Consider the following 25,889-nt stretch of genomic DNA (forward strand, 5'->3'; position numbering starts at 1 on the left):
AGGTTTTTAGCTGGGCTTTTGCTTTCTGCGTCGGCGGGAGGGAAAGAGAGAAGAGCCACCTCCGCCGCTGAGAGAGGCTTCCCATTCCCAAGCACTTTAGGACAAACTTGATGCTCCGCCGCTTTCTCCCCCTCCCCCCTCCCTTCTCTCTCTCCCCCCCCCTTTCTTTCTGCTTCCAGCGGCCAGGCGTCACGCTCGCGCTTTCCTCTGCTCCGCGGCGTGTGAGGGAGTGCGCGGGAGCGCGCCCGCGCGCGCGCCCCTGCAAGTGTGTGCCTCCCAGAGATTGAGCGAGAGAGGCTAGCGAGCTCCCTGCACCAACCAGCCGCACTTGAGCGAGGCGAGCCAGCAGAGACACAGAAAGAGAGAGAGAGGGAGAGAGAGGGAAAGCGAACAGCCACAACTGCGGCTCTCGTTCGGCTCTCCTTCGGCATTGCCTTTGATTACCAGCCATCATTCTTTTGGACACGCGTTGCGACGGATATAATCCAGCCCTTCACGTGGAGAGAAGACCCAGTCCCAGCTCTTTCCCTGCATCGATCAACGAGGAAGGAAGCTAGGGCTACTGGAAGCACGCCATCCTGACTCTTCTCCCCCTCCCCCGCAGCCGACCTTTGGGCTCACCTTTGGACCAGAGGGACACGGAAGGAGGGAGGGGAGGGGCTGAACTTGCCACCCCCTTTTTTACCTGCCTGGGACGGCGAGGGGAAGCCGCCAAAGCCGGAGCTTGGCACTCTCTCCTTGTCCCTGCTGCTGCTGCAGCCCCTTCCGCTGCCTCCAAGCCATGCAGGGTAAATGCAGGTAAGGCGCCCACGGACCCAACGCGCCCGTCCGCGCTCCCGCCTTCCCGCGCGCGCACACGCGCAGCCCAACTGCAGAGGCGACGGCAAACTTGGGACTCCGGCGTCGCGCGCGCGTGTGTGTGCTGTGTGTGCCTCCACGGCTGGGAAAGAGCTAGTAGCCAGCTCTCCATCCTTCCTTGCTTCCTTGCTTCCCTCTCCTCTTAGCCTTTCGGACTTTTCGGGACTAATGACCTTGCGCAGAGTTGATTTATTTTTGTATTCTTCTTCATATTTGACGAAAGACCTGCTCCTTTGCTGAGAAGGGACTGAAACGGACATCCCTGTGGATTTGGGCGCCATCCTGAGCATCGAAGGGGATTCCTAGAAGAGAACGAGAGGAGAAGAGAACGAGAGGAGAAAGAAACGTGTTCTCTCTCTCCCCCCCCCCCCCCCAACAGAGGCATTGGAGATGGGCTATTTGGTGCGGGAAAGGTTCTCTTTTTAATTCCATCGCCGGAGAAGTGGACTGGGAAGCCTGCCTGCTCTTCTTTCTTTCTTCCCTTCTCTCTCTCTCTCGGTCCTTTCCCCTCCACCGGACACCAGCCCGCTCTGAATGAAGCGATTGACATTCCCCCACTCCACCCCCTCCTCCTCGGCGGGTGTCTGCGGAGCGGAGAGGAGGAGGAGGAGGAGGAAAGAGCTGAAGCGACGGCGGTGAGCGAGAGAGAGGGAGGGAGAAGGAGAGGGAGAGCGCGCGCGAATTGGACTGGACTTGGGCGCGAGGCAGCCTTGCATCCCCTTCTTTCCTCGCCGCTGCTCCTCTTCCTTTTCTTGCCAACCTTGCAAAGTGATTACAGTACCATCCAAGGCGGAGGAGGAGGAGGAGGGAAGAGGGAGGAGGGAGGGAGGAGAAAGAGGCGGAACTGCCCCCTCCTTTCCTTTCCAAGCCTCTCCGCTGAGATGAATCTTTCCTCGAGCCAAAGCCGCTTTGCCCCGTGAACTGTGAGTATCGAAAGGAACGCGGGAGGAAAGCAAGAAGAAGAAGAGCCTCCCAGTGACAGCTCTGGACTCGATTGCTCTGATGCACCGCGAAGTTTCTCCTCCAAAGCAGGATTGTACGCGTTGATTTGCCTCCGCTTCCCCCCCCCCCCCTCCGGATTGCCAAAGGGACGTCTTCTCGGGTGCTTCTTCTCCTGCCTGGCTGGGAGGCTGAGGGCTCGGAGGAGGATGTGGCGGCTGCGCCGGCTGCCGGCCCTGGTGCGCTGCTGCGCCTGCTGGCTCCTTCTCCTGCTGCCTCCGCCGCTGGGGCTGGTGGTGCCGGCGTCGGCCAAGCAGGTGCTGCGCTACCGCCTGGCCGAGGAGGGCCCCGCCGACATCCGCATCGGCAACGTCGCCTCCGACCTGGGCATCGTCACCGGCTCGGGCGAGGTCACGTTCAGCCTCGAGTCCGGCGCCGACTACCTCAAGATCGACAACATGACGGGCGAGCTGAGCACCACCGAGCGCCGCATCGACCGCGAGAAGCTGCCGCAGTGCCAGATGATCTTCGACGAGAACGAGTGCTTCCTCGACTTCGAAGTCTCCGTCATCGGCCCTTCGCAGAGCTGGGTGGACCTCTTCGAAGGCCGGGTGGTCATCCTGGACATCAATGACAACACGCCGACCTTCCCGTCCCCAGTGCTGACGCTCACCGTGGAGGAGAACCGCCCCGTGGGCACTCTCTACCTCCTTCCCACCGCCACTGACCGCGACTTCGGGCGGAACGGAATCGAGCGCTATGAGCTGCTCCAAGAGCCCGGCGGTGGTGAGGGGCGGCGAGGCGCCTCAGACAAGAGGAGGCCCGAAGCAGAAGGAGGCGGAGGCTCCTCGACGGCCCGGAGCACCGTCTTCGAGCTGCAAGTTGCAGACACCCCCGACGGGGAGAAGCAGCCCCAGCTGATTGTCAAAGGGCCTTTGGATCGAGAGCAGCGCGACGCCTATGAGCTGAGCCTCCGCGTGCGTGACGGTGGAGACCCAGCTCGCTCTTCGCAGGCCCTGCTGAGGGTGCTGATCACCGACGTGAACGACAACAGCCCCCGCTTCGAGAAGAGCGTCTACGAGGCCGACTTGGCGGAGAACAGCAGCCCTGGGACGCCCATTTTGCAGCTGCGGGCCGCCGACGCTGATGCTGGGGTCAACGGGCAGCTGGAGTACGTCTTTGGGGCGGCCACGGAGTCGGTGCGTCGCCTTCTCCGCCTGGACGAGGCCTCGGGATGGCTCAGTGTCCTCCACCGCATCGACCGCGAGGAGGTCAACCAGCTGCGCTTCAGCGTCATGGCGCGCGACAGGGGCCAGCCCCCCAAGAGCGACAAGGCCACCGTGGTACTCAACATCCGCGACGAGAACGACAACGTCCCCGCTATTGACATCCGCAAGATCGGACGCATCCCTCTGCGGGACGGGGTGGCCACAGTGGGCGAGGACGTGCTGGTGGACACCCCGGTGGCGCTGGTGCAGGTCTCGGACCGCGACCAGGGCGAGAACGGGGTGGTGACCTGCACGGTGGTGGGGGACGTCCCCTTCCAGCTCAAGCCGGCCAGCGAGGGCGAGGGCGAGCCCCAGAACAAGCGCAAGTACTTCCTGCACACCTCGGCGCCCCTGGACTACGAGGCAGCGCGGGACTACAACGTCGTCATCGTCGCCGTCGACTCGGGCAGCCCCAGCCTCTCCAGCAACAACTCGCTTTTGGTCCGAGTGGCGGACGCGAACGACAACCCGCCCGTCTTCGGCCAGGCCCTGTTGGAGCTCTCCTTCCCGGAGAACAACGCGCCGGGAGAGCGTGTGGCGACCATCCTGGCCACCGACGCCGACAGCGGCAAGAACGCGGAGATCGCCTACTCCCTGGAGCCGCTCCCCGCTTCCCCTTCCTCTTCCTCCTCCGAGGCGGGCCTCTTCACCATCGACCCGGACTCGGGCGAGGTGCGCGTGCAGGCGGCGCTGGACCGGGAGCAGCGCGACGCCTACGAGTTCCAGGTGACGGCGCGCGACAAAGGGACGCCCTCCTTGCAGGGCTCCACGCGGGTGCTGCTCCGCGTGGCCGACCGCAACGACAACGAGCCGCGCTTCATGCAGGACGTCTTCACCTTCTACGTCAAGGAGAACCTGCAGCCCAACAGCCCCGTGGGCATGGTGACCGTCATGGACGCCGACAAGGGCCGCAACGCCCAGCTCAGCCTCTCCATCCAGGGCGAGGGCGAGAGCGGGATCTTCTCCATCGAGAACGACACGGGCACCATCTTCTCCGCCGTCTCCTTCGACCGGGAGATGCAGACGAGCTACACCTTCGCCGTCAAGGCGGTGGACGGCGGCGAGCCGGCCCGCTCCGCGACGGCCACGGTGTCGCTCTTTGTGATGGACGAGAACGACAACGCGCCGGTGGTGACGGCGCCGGCCAATGGCTCCTACACGGTGCTGCCGCCCTCCAGCCTCCCGCGCGTGGCGGTGGCCACGGTGCGGGCGCGCGACGCCGACGCCGGGCCCAACGCCGAGCTGAGCTACAGCCTGGTGGGCGGCAACCCTTTCCGCCTCTTTGAGATCGACGCGGCCAGCGGGGTGGTCTCGCTGGTGGGCCAGTTGGCGCCCAAGCACTACGGGCTCCACCGCTTGGTGGTGCAGGTCAACGACAGCGGGGCGCCGGGCCAAGCCACCACGGCCCTGCTCCACGTCTTCGTCAACGAGAGCTTAGCCAACGCCACGCTGGTGGAGAGCCAGGTGGCGCGCAGCCTCCACACGCCGCTGGGCCAGGACATCGCCGGCGACCCCAGCTACGAGCTGGGCAAGCAGCGGCTGAGCATCGCGGTGGGCGTGGTGGCCGGCGTGGTGACCGTGGCGCTGCTCCTGCTGGGCGTGGGCCTGGCCCGCTACTGCCGCGCCAAGGCCCACCAGCGCGGGGGCTACGAGGCCGGCAAGAAGGACCACGAGGACTTCTTCGCCCCCGCCCCGCTCCACCACCACGACAAGGCCAAGAAGCCCAAGAAGGACAAGAAGGGCAAGAAGGCGGCCGGGAAGCAGCCCCTCTACAGCAGCATCGTCACCGTCGAGGCCTCCAAGCCCAACGGGCAGCGCTACGACGGCGTCCACGAGAAGCTGGCCGGGGACAGCCCCGCCCTCAGCCGCTACCGCGCCGTCAACGGCGGGCCCGGGGGCAGCCCCGACCTGGCGCGGCACTACAAGTCCAGCTCGCCCCTGCCCACCGTCCAGCTCCACCCGCAGTCGCCCACCGCCGGGAAGAAGCACCAGGCCGTGCAGGAGCTGCCCCCCGCCAACACCTTCGTCGGCGCCGGGGACAACATCTCCATCGGCTCCGACCACTGCTCCGAGTACAGCTGCCAGGCCAGCAGCAAGTACAGCAAGCAGGTAAGCAAGCAAGGTCCACTGGCGGGGTCGGTGGGTGGGCCAGTGGGTTGGAAAGGGAGCCCAGGGAGAGTTCTCAGGGCCCTCGCCCTGTTTGGTACCTGAAGTCCAGGTAGGAGCCCAACCCCCCTCACCCTATGGCTCTCTATCCAGATCTACTTCCTACTGGTCTTCATTAATCCCGAGATAGTATGGATTAAGCGTGATCAAAATGAAGTGCACTCAGACACCCACAACTCAGCCTTTCCAGGGCTCTGACATCCCTTCTAACTAAAACTTACCATCCTATTGACTTCTATATTGAATTTTGCTGTAAACCGCCCTGAGTCCCTTTGAGGAGATAGGGCAGTATATACATAAAGTATTATTATTATTATTATTATTATTATTATTATTATTATTATTATGTTCCTAGACTCTTATATGTCACCCCTCTATTAACCTCCATCCAGATCTGACTTTAATCCTGGTTGTCTTCCTTAATTTGAGCAGGATTTCTAGCACTGTTGTGAGTTGGTTAGGGTGGATCAAGTGTGGTGAAAGGAAAGGGTCTTCCCCACTTAAGTGCCCTCAGCCACCCACAACTCTGCCTTTCCAGGGCTCTGACTTCCCTTCTGACTGTAAAGCTCACCATCCCATTGACCTCTATGGGTTCCTTAGGTTTTTAGACCACACCTTTCCATTTCTCCCTATCTGAATCTATCTTCTATTAGGGTTGTCTTCTTAAATCTGATCAGCATCCCTGGCATTGTTGTGAATAGGCCAGTATGGATCAAGTGTGGTAAAAGGAAAGGGTCATCCCCAGTTAAGTGTCCTCAGCCACCCACAACTCTGCCTTTCCAGGGCTCTGTCTTTCCTTCTAACTAAAGCTCACCATCCCATTGACTCTATATTGTTGTAAACCGACTTAAGTCCCTTTGGGAAGATAGGGCAGCAAATAAATAAATATTTATTATTATTATTATTATTATTATTATTATTATTATTATATTCCTTAGACTCTTATACCTCACCTCCCTATTAATCCCCATTTGGATCTACCTTTTACCTCATTGTCTTCCTTAATTTGAGCAGAATCTCTCACTTTGTTGTGAGTTGGTTAAAGTGGATCAAGTGTGGTAAAAGGAAATTGATAATCGCATTTAAGTTCCCTCAGCCACCCACAACTATGCCTTTCCATGGCTCTGACTTCCCTTCTAACTGCGAAGCTCCCCATCCCATTGACCTCTATGGGTTCCTTACATTCTTAGACCACACCCCTCTGTTACTCCCCATCTGGATCTACCTTTCCTCTTGGTTGTCTTCCTTAATTTGAGCAGGATTTCTAGCAATGTTGTGAGTTGGTTAGGGTGAATCAAGTGTGGTAAAAGGAAATTGTTAATCCCAGTTAAGTCCCCCCAGCCACCCACAACTCAGCCTTTCCAGGGCTCTGACATCCCTTCTAACTAAAACTCACCATCCCATTGACTTCTATATTGACTTTTTTTGTAAACTGCCATGAGTCTCTTTGAGGAGATAGGGTGCCATATAAATAAAGTGTTGTTGTTGTTGTTGTTGTTAGTATTATTATTATATGTTCCTAGACTCTTATACTTCACCCCTCTATTAATCCCCATCTGGATCTGACTTTCATCCTGGTTGTCTTCCTTAATTTGAGCAGGATTTCTAGCACTGTTTTGAGTTGGTTAGGGTGGATAAAGTGTGGTAAAAGGAAAGGGTCATCCCTAGTTAAGTGCCCTCAGCCACCCACAATTCTATCTTTCCAGGGCTCTGTCTTTCCTTCTAACTAAAGCTCACCATCCCATTGACTTCTATATTGACTTTTGTTATAAACCACCCTGAATTTCTTTGGAGAAGATAGGTGTGTATAAATAATAATAATAATAATAATAATAATAATAATAATATGTTCCTTAGACTCTGGCTCCCCATCCCATTGACCTCTATATATTCCTTAGGTTTTTAGGCCACACCTTTCTATTACTCCCTATCTGAATCTATCTTCCATTATGGTTGTCTTCTTAAATCTGATTAGAATCCCTGGCATTGTTGTGAATATACTAGGATGGATCAAGTGTGGTAAAAGGTAATGGTCAGCCCCAGTTGAGTTCCCTCAGCCACCCACAACTCTGCCTGTCCAGGGCTCTGAGTTCCCTTCTATTGACCTCTATGAGCTACTTAGTTTCTTAGATCACACCCCCCATTACTCCCTATCTTAATCTACCTTTCATTATGGTTGTCTTCTTAATTTGATCAGAATCCCTAGCACTGTTGTGAATAGGCTACTGTGGATCAAGTGTGGTAAAAGGAAAGTGTTAATCCCAGCTAAATTCCCTTAGCCACCCACAACTCTGCATGTCTAGGGCTCCAGCTTCCCTTCTACCTGTAAAGCTCATTTCCCACAGACTTCTATGGGTTCCTTAGATCAAACCCCCTTATGACTCCTCATCTGGATCTACCTTCTATTCTTGTTGCCTTTCTTAAGCAGTAGAATCCCTAAGATGGTTGTGAATAGGTTAGGATGGATGAAGCATGGTAAAAGGAAAGTGTAAACTCTGACTCTCCAAGGCCCCACTTGCTTCTAACTATAAAGCTCACTTTCTCATTGACTTCTATGGGTTCCTCAGACCACATATCCCTATGATTTCCCATGTGGCTCTACCTTCTATTCTGGTTGCCTTTCTTAATTAGCAGAATCCCTAGGATGGTTGTGAATAGGTTAGGATGGATGAAGCATGGTAAAAGGAACTGGTCAACCTACAACTCTGCCTTTCCAGGGCTCCACTTGCTTCTAACTGTAAAGCTCACATTCCCATTGACTTTTATGGGTTTCTTAGATTATACCCCTTATGATTTGTATTGTTTTAAAATGTTGTGAGCAGCTTTAGGTTCCTTTAGGGAGAAAAGCGGGATACAAATAAATATTTAGTATTATTATTATTATCACTCCCCATCTGGATCTACCTTCTATTCTGGTTGTCTTCTTTAATCTGAGCAGAATCTCTACAAGGGGCTGCTATTAATAGGTTAGAGAGAGTGGGGAAACTGTGGGAAAAGGAAAGAGTGAAGTGCTCTTAGATAGCTACCCACAACTCTGCCTTTCCAGGGCTCCAACTTTTTTGACTATAAAGCTCACCCTCCCATTGATGTATATGGGTTTCTTAGGACTCCCCCCCCCCCCCCCGCCCCCACCATTACTCCTAACCTTTCTTAAACTGAGCAGAATCCCTAGGATGGATTAAGTGTGGAAAAACGAAAGGGACAACCCCAGTTAAGTTTCCCCACAATTCTGCCTTTCCAAGGCTCCTTCAAACTGTAAAGCTCATCATCCCATTGACCTCTATATGTTCCTTAGACTCTTAGACCACACACCCCTATTGTCCCTATTATCCCTATTACACCCCTGTTACCACCTACCTGGATCTAATTTCTATTCTTGTTGCGTTCATTCATCTGAGTAGAATCTCTAGAAGGGTTTGCTATTAATAGGTTAGGATGGATCAAGATTTTCACCAAGAAATGGTAACCCCCTTAGCTACCTATAACTCTGCCAGTTCAGGGCTTCCCTTCTAACTGGAAAACTCACCATCCCATTCATCTCTGTGGATTCCCCTCACCTACACTCTGGAATAATGGCCATGTTAAGCTCACCATTACAAGTGCTGATTGGAACCAGGGGTACCAACACCAAAGTATATACCAGACTTCCTTCCACCCTCTTTAGCTAATCCCACTAATGTGTGAACCAGGATGGTTAAAGTGTGTTTAAAAGACTTCCTCAACACCTACAGAACAGTTTTCCTTCATTCACATGTCACAGGGGTACACAGATACCTTTTCCCAGCCAGAATATAACCAGCTGTCCCACAGTATTTCACATTTTAATACCCCTTTCCATTTCTTTGTTACATACACACAGTTTTTCTGCAAGGCCAACAAGCCATGCACAGAGCTTGAAACTGAAAAATGAGCCACCCCACTCTGTTTCTTTTTTATTTCTTTACCCCTCACAACCCAGCTTAGCCACTTGTCATGCCATATCTTATGACCATTTAAACTTACCCTTGAAGCATAGCTACAAAAATCAGCATGCATATAGATAGATAGATAGATAGATAGATAGACAGACAGACAGACACACACTCTCACACACACATACTTTTGAAATAAATACTCTTTTAAAGAACTGTGATCACAATTCCTCACATGCTAACAGTTAATATATATTGCAGGAAAATATTACTCACTAGCACCAAAATGTGAAGGTGAAAGCTTTTCAGTTTAGTGATGTGTGAATTATATCTGTCTAGCAGAGCTTGCAAAATCACACACACACACCCCTCCAGCTTCAACCCCCAACCTTCCTGGCTACATTTTGGATCATAGTCCAAAACCCAGTAATGTTTACAAGTTTTGCCTCCTATGGATGGGCTACACTTGGAAAGACAGGCAGATAAATACACAATACAAATGGTGGTGGGGGGAAGTATTAGCAAAGAAAGACTTTAGAGATGCCTCTAGCTGTCAACCTTAACCCCCCCCCCCCCTTTACTTCCTCCATCACATTCACTCAGAGTTTCAATTGTGGCAGTAAGCAACAACTGGAGACATGCACACAATTGTACCTACCTACAGTTGTATGAGTCTGCAGAAGAGGGGGAAAGTACACTCTGGAAGCCACACAGAAAACATATTCAAGGACCCTACAGATGACATGTAGTCTGAAAGCATACACAAACCCATTCAGTTGTTGGGGGCAGTTGATGGTCTGAACAGGAAGAGGATATGTGATTTGAAAGTTCCACTCTGGCATCTTCTATAAGATGGCCAAAGATATAGGGGTAAGATGCTGCTGTTAGGGCAGCAAAATATGTTGCCTCAGCACCCTGACTAACTAGAGCAGGTTGGATCATTGGCTATCAATACCAACCACCATCCTTCACATGCAACTATTAGTTATAGTCCTAATTGAAAGACTAGGTGACCACTGAGCACTTTCACCCAAAGAAGTGATTATGATATGAAAAAAAAAAACATGTCAGAGCACAAAAAGTTACTTTTGGGGATTACAATTTCAAGAATTTTCCCACTCTGTGAGATTTGAGTGATTGTACTCCTGAATGGTGGAAAAATAGACTTCATTCATGCTTTACCCCTGTGCCATTTCAGTAAAAATATTTCAGATATGGTTTCTCCCACTGCTAATCTCTTCCATGGGAAAAGCAGCCCTTCAGTGTGAACTTTCTTCCAGATCTTGCTTCCCCAAGCATTAAAACTCATTCCTCACGTATTCTCACAGTTATTGACTCAGAACAAACAAGGGAAGAGTCAGTGCTTACCCCAGCTAATGCTGTCACCGCAGCCTGCAAACATCACCAGTGTACCAATGAAGCCCCACCATCTTTGACAGCAACTAATAGGAATCAATAGAATAAAAATGTAGATGATAGAGCAGGAAGAAGGTCATTTTTCTTCCCCATGTCATTGGGTCAGTGAATCTATTCTAGGTTTTGATCCATATTGAGAAGGAGACAGCCAGGCTGCTGAATTGTGTATCCCACCAAAGGAAGTTTCAGCACCTTGGATAGCTCCTCTACAGTGTAGACTAAACCCTGGAATAGATTCAGCACCTTTGCTAATATGAAAGCTACCAGTTGTAACTGGCTGCCACCTTTACACTTTGGTGAAAAGTCTTGACCCCAAACTATCCACTCATAGGTAAAGGTAGTCCCCTGACCTTAAGTCCAGTCATGTCTGACTCTGGGGTGTGGTGCTCATCTCCATATCTAAGCCGAAGAGCCGGCGTTGTCCGTAGACACCTCCAAGGTCATGTGGCCGGCATGACTGCATGGAGCGCCGTTACCTTCCCGCCGGAGCGGTACCTATTGATCTACTCACATTTGCATGTTTTCGAACTGCTAGGTTGGCAGAAGCTAGGGCTGACAGCGGAAGCTCACGCCGCTCCCCGGAATTGAACCTGCGACCTTTCGATCAACAAGCTCAGCAGCTCAGTGCTTTAACCCACTGTGCCACCGGGGGGTTTCTCTTTTTCCAGATTCGAGACAGAGGAAGCTGCTCTGAGCCACTAGAGGTAGAAACCGTGCCAAAAACATGTCCCTTAAAATCTGTTACACTCTAACACCTTTATCATTAGCTAGGCAGTGAGAAAGACCACATTTCAGTGTTATAGGAGGTGCTATTTTTGGAACAAGAACAGTCCACAGTGTTTTAATTTAATAGGCCATTCAGCTTTCTAGTAGCAAATTCTCCCAGTGAGATTGTGAAACTGACACTGAATATCAGTGTTAAGCACGCTGATTCTAGTGGGACTCATGCAATATGTGCATTAAAGTTGTGAGTGAGGAAAGAACCATCCCTGTGCTCATACATGCTTTCTATCTTTCTCACATCTCAAGCTTTCAGTCTATTTGGCTCAATTTATTTTGTGATACCTTCCACCAAGTTAAATCACTATAGGGTCAGCTACTGAGGGAGACCACTGGGAAAACATGGGGCATGGAGCTTAACACACAGGAGTAGTAACACAAGGGACTGTGTTAATTGCAAGGAACTGATTGTGAATATGTGTCATTTAAAGCAGTGTGAAGGAGAAGCTTTACATTTGTCACATTAAACCACACAGAGGTAATGGAGAACCATTGTTTTGTATGACTTTAATTCTGACCTTCAGTCTTGGAAATAGCTGTTTCATTTTGAATCAAGGTGCATTTTCTCTGACATTACCTTGTTGGGAGTTTTATGCAAAGCACACTATTTAACAGTGCTGTCAGAGCCGAGCTAGGGTAAATATTGTGTTATCTCAAGCTGCAAAGCATCTTGCGTGGAATTCCATTATAGAGAAATGCATGCTGATGAATGCAAATACAAAACTTGGCCAGAATGTAGACACCTTGACTAGTTCTACAACCATATCAAAAAAGTATGCTTCTTATTGCATGCTTAAATGTGTAAATTTGGTTCAAAAGCCAGTTTTATACTGTGGAATCTGTTAGCTTAATCGGCTTTTGACGTTTATCACATGCAGCTTATTTTTGCATTGTATAGGAGGCGGTGGAATGTATTGTGGTGATATCAGTTTACATGAGCTATTCATAGTTCTTGCTGAACAAAATCAGTTTGTGTGTGTGTATATATATATATATGGCGATGATGATAGTTGTTTGTGTCAAATTTGGCTTCATAGAGCATTTGATTTATATTTTGTGTTTGTACACTCCGTTATTTTTTTCTACAAAGAATATTAATAAATGGCAGTTTGCAAGTGACTATATGAAATTATTTAATTTATTCAGTTGCTTTCAAATAAATTTCTGTTGATAGGTTCTTAGAATATGATGTGAAAGGGGATACCTTAGCAAGTGTGGTAAGAGTTGGTCTCTACATCAAACTGATATTGTTTGACTTTTGTGTAATAGCTATCATATATATGTCTAGGTAGATAGGGATATAATGATGAAAATATAATTAGATGATACTGGACTAAGGACCCTCTGTGTTGAAAAATACCACATCTTGCATTATTCTACCAAAAGACAGCTTCAGCTTTATCTTATTTATGTTACATATATTCGCATAATATATATTTACAATGAAGCATATTAGAGTACATGATTGGAGGAAAGGCACCTTGAAAGAACTGGGTGGAACTCTCCATTTAATGTTTATCTTTTGGTTTCTTGAGGTGGCTTCAAAAAAACCCAAAGACCAATCTCCCAATCCAGATAATGACTGTTTTGTTGTTGTAGTTTTTTTTTAATGTCAGGAGTGACTTGAGAAACTGCAAGTTACTTCTGGTGTGAGAGAATTGGCCGTCTGCAAGAAAATTGCCCAGGGTTGCCTGGATGTTTTTCCATCCTGTGGGAGGCTTCTCTCATGTCCCTGCATGAGAAGCTGGAGCTGGCAGATGGGAGCTCATCCCGCTCCCCAGATTTGAACCACCGTCCTTTCAATCAACAGTCCTGCCAGCACAAGGTTTTAACCCATTGCACCACCCGGGGCTCCTATAATGGCTGGTGAGAGTTAATATGTTGAATGGCTTTGTAGCCAAAGAACAAACATTCTGTGACTTCTCTCATAAAATAGTTTTGAAAACACACTTGGAAGGTGGCACTATTGCCTGTAATATTATAGATCCAATAAATCATTTATATTGCAATTATATTTTTTCAGTGGCCTTAACCTTGCCGTTATGTGCAACTCTTTCTGACAAATGCATAAATAGATTTGTGGATTTATATGCAGATAAAGGGCATTTCTGTGGGGCAAAAGACACAGGAGTTTAAAGGGCAACATCTTGCAAAAGTAAACAACAACAACAAATGACTATATAATATAGGATAAGGACTGATATTGTACTTGGTTAATTTGATTCTCACTTTCTAAGCCTGTCCATTTTGCATAATAATGAGTGCGACAGGTGTGGATTTATATAAATAGGATATGTGAACTTTTCAGTCCTCAAAGAATGCCATTTGAACACTGGCTGAGCTATCAGTCACAGATTTTATATCTTCCCAAATGTTTAACCAGATGGCATTATTGTTCATAGTCATGATCAAAAGCAAAGGGGGTCTATTCCAAATACAGTGTCTATTGTCTAGGAATGTTAATCATGACCCACATAGATACTTAAGTATTGGAAGGCGGCGGGGGGGGGGGGGGGGGGGGAGGGGGAGAATAATGAACAGGCATGGTGGAAAGAGGCTTCTCATTTTGGTGACATTTGAATGCTTTATTTGGCTTATTCGATTGGAACTAATATTTGTTTCCTGAAGATGAGTATAACACTTGAGAGGCTGGTAGACTGCAAAGGGCAAATGAAGTAGTGTTTGTGTTGAAGCATCATGAGAAAAAGAAAGATTTTTTAATGTAATTAGTATTAGTAACTGATAGAATTCAGTGTCTGCAAAATTATATTCAGGATACTTTACTTACTTAGGCGAGCCCTCGTTGCCTGAATATGATGGCTTTTTCAGTTTCACTTCCAGATGTAGTGCCTTGGAAGTTGCCTGTGCATGAGGGTTTTTTTTTAATGTGTAGAGGTTAGTGCACACAGTCTTCACAGAGTGAGGGTCCTAACGAGTGGCATAGTTAACACAATGACAGTAGGTTCTCAATCTGTTGCAGCCTTCTTCCACCTTCACAACCGTTGTAACATGCATCATGTTATCTTCTGCCTGATCTACTGTTGAGGTCTTCAGGTCTTTGGGTTGTGCTTGGTCTGGAACCTTCCCTGTGCCCCCTCCTGTGGTTATATTCAAAAGTTCATTAGAACATGCAAGACCCCTCACCATGACAAGGTGACTATCCATCAAGGGGGGTTCACGATGTACTGTCTCAAATGAGAAGATGATATTTCTAAGTAAAGGCTGTATGTGAGGCTTCACTTTCTTGCTTTCTTGTTCTCTTTCCCCCATCAAATAATAATAATAATAATAATAATAATAATAATAATAATAAGGAATCTAACATCTTAATACTTTTAAATATGTGCCTTAATTCCTATAAACCAGTGGTTCCCAACCTTTTTTTGACCAGGGAGCATTTTGACCAGGGACCACTTGACCAGGGATCACTTTGATCAGGGACCGCTTGACCAGGAACCATTTTGACCAGGGACCACTCTCCAACATTAATACCAAAAGGGTTACGAATCAATTTTTGGTCAACTTTAGATTTGATTTGGTTATTTGGGTGCCGATTCAGAAAATTGCATTGGACAGACTGCATCAGTTCTAGTTTCTGATATAGAACATATGCCATCCAGTAGTTGCCATCTGCTCGCCCACAGAAAACTATATTTAATAATCTAGAGCCACTGACCTTATTTTAGGTCTTGTGGCCCACCAGTGGGCCATGGCCCACAGACTGGGAACCACTGCTATACCTGGATCTAATCCATACCTTTATTTTGTTGAAACCAAAGGAACAAAGTGAGTCACAGTTGACCCAGTGTTTTCAACTGAGCTTAAGTATGTTAATAACCTTTTTCTGTTTATAAGTGATGGTTTAGAAGGGAATTATGTTTAATCAATCAGATTTACTTCTCAAATTCTAACATTAAGAACTGGACCATTGAACTGTGCCTCTCAGCATGCCCACTTGGATCTGCCAGCTACTGAAAATGAAATGGACCCCTCTAGAGTATAAAGTTATGGTTCCAAGGGAAGCTGAAATCAAATAAGTGCAGGGCAGAGATATGAGAAACTCACAGTACAATACCATACATGCCAATTCAGAAGAAAGTCTTACTGAGCCAAGTGGGACTAATTCCCTGGCATGGGATCAGAATGGTATAATATTTCCTTAAAGTAAATATCCTGAACATGAGGTTTATGAGTTAAAAATCACAAGAACTCCTCTTTTAAAACCCAACTAAAATAGGACAAGTACATGAGCAGTTTGCTCAGTCCAGGAGTGTGTGGCAGATAGTTTGTTCATTTGTTAGTTTTTTGTGTGATTACAACAGCTTCCAAACTATGATGTTCAGGGTACTTGAGCTCTGTGGTATAACAATCCTTGGTATATTTACCCAGAAGTAGGCAGATCTCCATTGAGAGCACTTAAGATTTTAGCCTTTGGAGTATGCCTGCTTTTCAAGGGAAGCTAAATGAAAACAATGTCTTTGTGGAGATGCTTGAAACCTCTGTTATTTTGTTTGTTTTAGTATTCATAGCTTTCTAGAACTGTGGTATTCTGAAGTAACAGGGTTAACAAAAAAGATTAGAAAATGCATGAATTGCAGCCATAGCTGTTGATTTATGTGTTGATTCTCTTCCTCTTTCCTTTTCAGATACAATAAGGTGTCATGTATGAGACATTCTTATATTTTTTTAAAAAACAAATAATGTATTTCTATCATCACATTTTGAAAGGATTGTAGGTAGTTACTTCTCTTCCCTTTGTCTAAAAAAAGGGAATGATTTGATTTTTTTATATATATAAAAAAGCATTTGCTTCTCATCATTTCCCAATTTTCTATTCACTATATAGTCCAAAAGAGAAACATAGAATCATAGATTTGGAAGATAACTTGTGGGCCATTCATTTCAACCCCCTTACCAAGAAGCATGAAAATCGCATTCAAAGCACCCCCGACAAATGGCCATCCAGACTCTGTTTAAAAGCTTCCAAAGAAGGAGCCTCCACCACACTCTGGGGCAGAGAGTTCCACTGCTGCACAGCTCTCACAGTTAGGAAGCTCTTCCTAATGTTCGTGGGATCTCGTTTCCTGTAGTTTGAAACCATTGTTCCACATCCTAGTATCCAGGGTAGCAGAAAACAAACTTGCTCCATTCTCCCTATGACTTTCCTTCATACATGATTATCATGTCTCCTCTCAGCCTGCAGGCTAAACATGCCTAGGTCTTTAAGCCACTCCTCATAGGGCTTGTTCTCCAGACCCTTAATCATTTTAGTCACCTTTCTTAATCATTTTTAGTCACCATTCCAGCTTAGAGTCAACATCTTCCTCCAATTGGGGTGCCCAGAATTGAACACAATATTCCAGGTGTGGTCTGACCAAGGCAGAATACAGGGGTAGAATGACTTCCCTTGATCTAGACACTATACTCCTATTTACCTGTATGTTTTGTTATGTTCACTTATTTCATTCAGTTTATATACCAAACTCTTCCATGAAGGGTTACTTTCACTGAACAGCCATCCTCTGTATGAACTATAGTAGCGTAAAAGACAGAGGTTAAATCCTCCATCAGAATGCATCTGGATTGCCCACTGAAGCTAATGGAAGCTAATGACAGTATCAAGAGGAGAATTGATCTTCATAGACAGAGTTTAACTTTCGAAGCAAAGTCTTGCTTCCTGACAATATGTATTCGTTTGTCTACGTAGTGGGAATAAGACTAAAGGCAAGAATCACAAGATAGATTCAGGACTTTAAAAAAAATCAAAATTGCTCACGGCATCTGTCTTGACTAATTTTCTTAGTTGCATTTAATATCTCAGATTTAATTTTCAGTGGGATTAAAACATTTACTTGGAAGATGCCAAATTTAATTCTGTACTGTCAGCCCTCCACTATCTATAGATCTGCATTCACAGATTGGCTTGAAAATATCCCTCCTCCTTTTAAAGGCTATTATTATTATTATTATTATTATTATTATTATTATTTTATTTCTTAGTCGCCTCTTCTCATGGCTCGAGGTAGGTTACAATATTGCTAAAACACATAATTGAAAACCATAATAATTTAAAAACACTACATAGAATACACATATTCTTGATTTTGCCACTACGGGACAGTCCCCAAGTTATGAACAAGATAGATTCTGTGGGTTTGTTCTTAAGTTGAATTTGTATGTAAGTCAGATTGGATACATTTTTAAAGTGTAACTCCAGATGTCTGTCTGTCTGTCTGTCTGTCTATCTTTGGGCAGCATAGGGAAGGGTTAACATCCCTGTGGTGTTTGTTTTGCAATCATGTTCAAAATAGTTCACCTCACTTTCTGTCTCCCCTGCCATCCCAAACATGGAACCCTAAGGCCTTTCAGATAGAGCCAAGTAAAAATAGTGACTTAGGATAATAATAATAAAAGTACATCAACACTTATTTAAATCCCATAATAATAATAATTTATTTGTACCGCACCCTATCTCCCTAAGGGGGACTCAGGGCAGTTAGAAGAAGGAGAGACAGACATAACATTAAGAAAAAGGCAGCTCTTAATACATTGTATTGTCGAAGGCTTTCGTGGCTGGAATCACCAGGTTCTTGTGGGTTTTTTCGGGCTATAGAGCCATGTTCTAGAGGCATCTTAATACATTTCTTCCCGGTGCCTTGGCTACAACAATCTATTTTGTGCCCCCCCCCCCCAAAAAAAACAACCACTTTTCTAATTTTTAACCCATTTGATGGTGGCAAAATGTTAAACCTGAGAGTAAAAAATAGGAAAGCTTTCAGCAAACTTTCATTTAGTGTCCTGACTTTGCTGATTTCTAACACAATTCGTTCCTTCTGTATATTTTGAGCTAACAAAATTGCACTACTAGAATGTCAGGAAACCATTCCTAAATAATGGCAGCAACCATATTGTTTTGGCAGTATGGCAATAGACTTTGTCATTCATTTCCATCAGTAATGAATCCTCAGTAATGGATGTATCAATATGTTTGCCCTGTACCCATTTGACAGTCCTAGAGTACAGTACAGTAAATTTTATTGATTAACCCTTAAACCTTATCACAATATTAAACCGAAAAAGCAAGGCTTGATTAGACTTGATTACACTCTCTGTAGTAAGTTAAAGAAAACACTTATGGCAATACAGTAAATAAATATGATAAAACTTATTATATACATCATATTTCCCTATCTTCCTCACAATGTACCCTAGTCAGCCCCACATAATGTGGTTCTTCTAGAGCAGTGGTTAAAGTGCCATGACCCTTTAATACAGTTCCTCATGTTGTAGTGGCCCCCAACCATAAAATTATTTTTGTTGCTACTACATAACTGTAATTTTGCTACTGTTATGAATCATAATGTAAATATCTGATATATAGGATGTATTTTCATTCACTGGACCAGATTTGGCACAAATACCTGATATGCCCAAATTTGAATACTGGTGAGGTCAGGGGGATTGATTTTGACATTTGGGAGTTGTAGTTAGTGGGATTTATAGTTCACCTACAATCAAAGAGCATTACCCCACCAATGAAAGAATTGGCAAAACTTCCCACTGAGAACTCCCATGACCAATAAAAAATACTGTATTTTCTGATGGTCTTTGGCGACCCCTTTGACACCCCCTGGCAACCCGGCCCCCAGGTTGAGAAACTCTGAGCTAGAGTAATCCAACTGAAATCACGGCAAACAGTACATCAGCACTTCTTTAAATTCCATTTAATATGTGGGTCTACTCCACTTCGGACAGAAATGAGATTTCAACTTTCATGTTAAAATGATTTTGAAAGTTTGGGGGTAGTCTGGTAACTTACTTGAAAAATAAATCACTTTAAAAAAGTCAATTTTATTTATTTTCATGTTTTTGTGTTCGCTTTGTGCATTCCTAATAACAAGAGCTTTGTGTGATAAATCAGTATTGTTACCAGATGGTGAACTGTGGTTGAGGGAATCAGGTTTTGGCAGAGACCTCCTAATGAGCTCATGATTGTGATGTGATCTGGACTAGGAAATCTCAGTTCAAATTCTTAGTCACTATACTACATTTCCTTTTCAAGACATATGTCTCAGTCACTTCCCTTCTGGTAGTTTATTATAAATGTTTTTTCTAGAAGAGATAGATTTCTATTACGTTTGTTCCACAAATATCTAGGAATTCAGTCTCAGGCCAAGTACAAGTGATTTACTTTCATGGCCAGTGTCGGGAGGACAGGAGTATTCTTTCAATCTTTTTCTAATGAAATACTCTGTGACAGAAAACCTGCTCCAGTCAACATCTTCACAGTCATAAGTGGATGCAAGAGTTAGGAGACATTGCTCATTCTGATAGATGTAGTAGGATCAAGTTGAAATGCACACCATTGAATCCTAGTCACACACACACACACAAGCAATGTGGAGAAGGGAAGGACAAAACCCATTGTGAACATGAATATTATCACCTTATTATACACATTTCAGTGAATTGAACCATTATACTAAACCTTTCATTTTATAAGGAACTGAAGTGGCATCTCTAAGACTAGTCTTAATTATAATCTCTGCTAGTAAAATAATACCCAGAAAGAAAGAAGGAAACATAAAGGTTTGCTATTGTATAAAATAGCATGATGTCTCTTTTCAATTATAGGATTATAGGAGTGACTGACTTTAATTCAGGAGGCTGAGTGGCAGCTTAACTCCTATTGACCATACAATTTACTTAAAGATGACTTGCAAACTCAAATTATACATTTTTGGTTATTTCAGAGTACTATGCACTGAGTGCCCCCAATAGCTTGAATATGAAGGACAGTCAGCATTGCTGTCTAGAGCAGTTCTGGATAAAATATATGACAGGAAAAGAACTGTTGCTCCCATCATTTTCCATATTTGTGTCACAACTGTTCAATCTTTTCCTGCCAAATTGTACCGGGAGATGAAATGCACATCTTTACAATTTGTCACCGTGGAATTATATTGCTTTGTTATAGTTATATATTATATTATTAGGGCACAACATTTCCTGTTGTCATTGTTGGCCAACAACTATCAGATGCCACCAGTTGTAATCAAGGCCATAATTAGAAGCTCTTAGAACAGAGATTGATTAAAACTTGTCTCCACCCGCTTACCTTAACCTTGGACTGGGCAAGTCAGAAGTGTCTTGCTAGATCAAACCAAAGTCAGCTATTGTAGTTCCAAACAGCATACAGATCCCAACAGAGTCAGCCAGATTTTTTTTAATTGTGTCAGAAGCGACTTGAAATACTGAAAGTTGCTTCTGGCATGAGAGAATTGGCTGTCTGCAGAGACATTGCCCAGGGGATGCCCGGATGTGTTACCATCCTGTGAGGAGGCTTCTCTCATGTTCCCATATGGGGAGATGGAGCTGACAGATGGGAGCTCACCCCATCTCATGGATATGAACCACTAATCTTCAGGTCAGCAGTGCAGCTGGCACAAGAGTTTAACCCATTACACCACCATGACTCCTGTTAGCCAGATGCTTCTGGATAGATAAAAATAGTAAATGAAAGTGAATTGTAATTTTTATGGTATTTATGCTGTTAGCATAAATGCTCATGTGAGGCCGCGCTGAGTCCCCCTTGTGGGGAGAAGGGCGGGATATAAATATATGAAATAAATAAATAAATAAATAAATAAATAGCTTGTCCATGGTGCATATTTCTATCTCCATATTATTCCATTGTGAATAAATATTCTGCTTACATATCATAATTATTAGTAGCTATTAAAACTCTTCCTCATTAGTTCAGCTCAGATTTAAGAATAAAAAAACCCTAGTTATTGGTCTTTACTCAAATTTGAACTACTTTGTAGGGAATATCACATTCCAGTGGGAATTCCAAAATAAGTATTTGTTTACCAGTCAATAAGTCAATTAACAACAGGATATTGAAATCTAATTTTCTATTTCATGGGATTGGATTCAAAGTTAGTTATATATCAAGTAGACTCACTGAAATAATTGGGACTCAAGTGTATTGTGATTCAGTTAAATCCCAACAGTTTCAATGGGTCTGTGGTTATTATTACTAAAACTGTCTCCACCCCATTACTAAAATTCATATTTATTTGTTGTGCACATGAGTAAGCCAATGTTTACAAGCTCTTTGGCATCAGGCAAAACAAGTAAAGTTTGTGGTTTTCCATAATCCACACTGAGAAAACACTCTTAATGGCTTTAGAAATGCACACACACATGCTTCATCTTAATGAAAACCTGTTTCAAATAAAAGTGTTAGGATGGGCCAGTAGATAACCTAGCTATTAAGCTAATTACAGTAATAAACAGATGTTTGGGTGTTTGGAATGTTGTTGTCCCAAATCTTGTCTCATACCCTGCATGTTTAATTAAATTACTTTCTTCCTAATAATCTGGACATATTGCCTTTTGTTCTCTCCCCATCAAATTAAACCTATTGAGTCAATTGTTCCATCATGAGTCAACACAAATATAAACCCCATTTATTAAATGGGTCTCCTCTGCTTTGGAGTAATAATAGGAGTAAAACATTGTTATATTTATCTGTATCCTTTTATTTATTGCTACTTTAAGTGAACAAATGAAAACAATTTAGATATTAATAGAAATTCTATTGTTACTGTTCACTTTTAATCATATTTTCCCTACCTTGGCTACTCATGACACAAGACAAAATTTGTGAAAATATATTTCAGACATTTTTTATTTCTGCCATCAGCTGCTAATTGGTGGAAATGGCATGAGTTAACAGCAAGAAATAATAATAATAATAATAATAATAATAATAATAATAATGGATTCTGGCACAACCTAGTAAAGGTGGTCCCAGTGATGATTGGCACATTGGGTGCAGTGCCTAAAGACCTTGGCCTGCACTTGAAAACAATCGGTTCTGACAAAATTACCATCTGTCAGCTGCAAAAGGCCACCCTACTTTTGGATCTGCATGCATTGCTCACCGACATATCACATAGTCGTAGACACTTATGTAGTGTCCGACGTGTGATCAAATACAAAAACCAGCATAGTGATCTTGTTTGCTGTGTGCTAATCTTGTTATGTATCATATAATAATAACTATTTCTTACCCTCCCTCTCCTCATGACTCAAGGTGGGTTACAACATTGCTAAAACACACAATCAAAACATATAATCATTTAAAAACGACTCCCATCCCTCTCTATAAAAAACAACAACCCTCTCACATTTCTGATTACTTCAAAGAATATTATAATTGTCTTCAGAACAGGAAAGAGAATGAAAGGAAGTATATAATGAACTTTCATGAAAGTATTCATTTCATTCTGAAATAAATGGTGAAATATGTTCAGTGTGAATAATTGGATTGGAAACAGAAAGACCTCTGCTTAACTACAGGCCACTAGATGTTCAACTGGTGAACCTCAGCCCTGATCTTAGGTAATAACTGTCCAATAAATTTAACATGCTCATTTATAAAGCTTTTCTTTTCTGAAGACATTTCCCAGTTTTTTGTTTTTTTTTGCTCTGATGATCTCTTGTAGAAGCTGCAACATATATTTGGTTATACTTACCAATTACTGGAGAGATGATAGATATCGTGCTCTTCTTTTTGCTCCCTCTTCCCTTGTGTTTGTTTCTGGTGATACTATGATTCACCTACCACCCATGAAGACAATGGAGCAATTCTTGTTAGCAACCTTTTATCAAGGTTGCTAACAGTTATGAGATGAAATGTTCATCCAAATTCCTGTACCTTTCTCATGTTTCTGTGTTGCATTTTGTATGGGGAAAGAGCCTGTGGTCTAAATGTTCACATGGATTGGTAGAGCCCCCCAAAGAGGCTTACCAGCTCAAGAACATGTAGTCCAAAGAGCCCCAAGGCCAACTTAAATCTTGGACTTAAGTTAAATTTTGGACTTCATTTCCAGCAAAATTTTTAATAAATAATAATTCTGAGCAAATTTGGTTAGGCCTAGATTTAATCATATTTAGATTTGTACCAATAAAATAAATGCATGAAGTACTCACAAACTTAATTTTCAACAATTTCTACTTTAGAAATGATCAGGTTGTAACACAATGCTTAAAAAAAAAACAAAAAACCTGAAGCACACTGTGCTAAATGTAGAGCAAAAATCCTTACTCGTCTCACATCAACCATACAAAGAAACCAGCTGTTGCAATTCACCAGTATTCTTCCCTCTGTATTAATAATACAGAAATATAAAAGGTTGGTCTGATTCTCTCTATCAAATATTTCTAAAAGACTTTATGCATTTAGAAGACTTTCTGATCTACTATTGATGCAAATTATTACGGATAAAAGAAAATCCATCTGTTATCAAAGAAAAAAATAGATGAATTAAGTCATAGGATTTGAAGGACTTAGCAGTAGGAACTAGGAATTTATACTTTGTGATGGGTTTACAGTAATTGACAGTAGAAAAGACTTTTTTTCTACCATTCACAACTTAAATGAAAACTGCTGATATTCTAATAGGCCCTCTTGTAACTTATCTCATTTCTTTTTATAATTTGGCTCCCTGTCTCCAAATTAATTGATTTAAATTTGAACTGAAACATGCCTTAGCTTTATTAGACTTGTTATTACTGTATTTCTATCTAATCAATTTTTCTGATGCTAAATAAATAGCATTTGATTATGAGACCAATGCATCCTACCTACAAGGTTTCACATGACTAGTGTCAGAACAGATCTTGGTTTAGTGTCTTCTGACTGCAGTTAATTGGGCCCTGAAAACAATTTCTTCATAGAACTTCTCTCTGTGTATCCATAAATCATAAATCAAATAGTGAGGTTTTCCGTAAACTACTCTCTGGTCATGGGATGTCAAAGGGCAAAAGAGGATGTTTTTCACTTATCCATATTTCCTCCTATAGCTCTGACTGCAGTCTCTAGGATATGTGTCCTAGAGACTGCAGTCAGATGAACACTGATCCCATGTCTTGGAGCCAATCCAGTGCAGTGTGGGTGGGATCTGCACCAGGAGTCCTGATTGTCCAATGGTGCCAAGCCTGGTTTGGTGCAGCCAGACAGCCACACTTTATCATCCCTTCCTGTTCTCCTTGTTGCAGTGGACTCTGGATGTAACATAGGACCTGCCAATTGGTTATTGACATCAGCATGGGTGTCAGAACAACAAGGGAAAGGGGAGGGAGGAGAGGAGGAATTGCCTCCTCTCTCATCCCCTCTCTTTCCCAATTGCCCTCTCATCTTGCCTGATGTTACTGCAGGCAATGAGCAACTGGAAAGGCCAATGTCTCACTTGGAGACCACTGCTACAAGGAGAATGAGAGATGGTAAATTCCCCTGGGCTACCGAAGCTTAGGGACCACAGGGTGGCTGTGTAAGCAGTTGTGGCTAGTTCTGTCTCAGTACCTGCCCAACTATTTACATTGGACCAAAGTTTGAAGAAGAATTCAGTGCAATTAATGACTTTGATTAACATGGGACAAGGTGGCATTAAGGTGGCCTTGGCTGGCATTACCCAGGAAAGCCTTTGTGCTTTGTTTGGTGGCTGCTTTGGGGGCCCTGCATGAATAGTTATCAGTGTAGATGTGGAGCCCCCAGTGGCGCAGTGGGATGAGCTCCCTCTATCAGCTCCAGCTCCTCATGTGAGGACATGAGAGAAGCCTCCCACAAGGATGATAAAACATCAATTCATCCGGGCGTCCCCTGGGCAACGTCCTTGCAGACGGCCAATTCTCTCACACCGGAGGCGACTTGCAGTTTCTCAGGTCGCTCCTGACATGACAAAAAAGTGTAGCCTGGGTTATAGCTCCAAAGACGGAATGTGGAAAGGGTTAGGGTTAGAAACAAACTATCATCCACTCAAGAAGCAATCCCTATTTAATGAAGGAGCCTTTCTAGTGAAGGGAAACCCTACATACAAACCATAATCAGATTGTGTTTGGATTCAGAGAACAGATCAGATAGATTAACCATTATAATTAATTACAATATATTTGCATGCACGATATTTGGTGTTACATATTTTCAGTTTTATTATTGTAAATTCACTATAAGTGAGATGCACGGACAGGAATTCACTGTTTCATGCATGTGTGAATTATGTGCATGCAACAGTTAAACCTTTTCTCCTGTTTTGATTTTGGCCTTTATTACATTCTGTTACTGTGTTTTGTTTTAAATTAGATTGCAAGACCTTTGAGCCATGGACATAAATAATGTTCTTCATTTCTAGATTTTAAAGCAAGATCTTACAAATTTATTTTTTTAAAGAAACAAAAGTATGTATTGTTCCTACTACAGCCAACTCTTGGTGTCTGGGAACTGATACTGTAATTGTGGCAATTAAAAACATTCCCCACAATGACAGAATTGCATGAGTAAATGGTATACTGTATTGGGCAATGATGTCTTTATATAAGGAAAGATCACTGGAGATAAAAATGGATGAGCAGAGAAGAAATGAAAAAGGATGAGATTACATTTTAAAAGCCTATCATTTGGGGCAAAAATGGGTTTGTAACCTACTTAGGTTCTAAATATACTAAAGGCCTGCAAGGGAGGAAAAGACAGATTATTCTAATA

The 25,889-nt window shown here is 44.2% G+C and overlaps 1 protein-coding gene across 22 annotated transcripts in view; it reads left to right on the forward strand.

Annotated features, from left to right (window-relative positions):
• The first annotated feature begins 203 nt into the window (after window positions 1-203).
• Window positions 204-25,889, forward strand: part of PCDH7 (protocadherin 7) — a 453,309-nt gene continuing 427,623 nt past the window's right edge. For 8 of the 22 annotated variants that reach the window (XM_060777850.2, XM_060777852.2, XM_060777854.2 and 5 more), the window contains exon 1: window positions 205-5,174. In XM_060777850.2, the coding sequence (XP_060633833.2) occupies window positions 2,007-5,174 (3,168 nt within the window). In that variant the 5' untranslated portion in view covers window positions 205-2,006. Of the gene's footprint in view, window positions 5,175-11,226; window positions 12,458-25,889 lie in introns of those variants that run through there. The other 14 variants (XM_060777841.2, XM_060777843.2, XM_067469001.1 and 11 more) reach the window with 5 other exon arrangements.

The sequence above is a fragment of the Anolis sagrei genome, chromosome 5, assembly GCF_037176765.1.
Source record: "Anolis sagrei isolate rAnoSag1 chromosome 5, rAnoSag1.mat, whole genome shotgun sequence".
In the NCBI taxonomy this organism is placed as follows: domain Eukaryota; kingdom Metazoa; phylum Chordata; class Lepidosauria; order Squamata; family Dactyloidae; genus Anolis; species Anolis sagrei.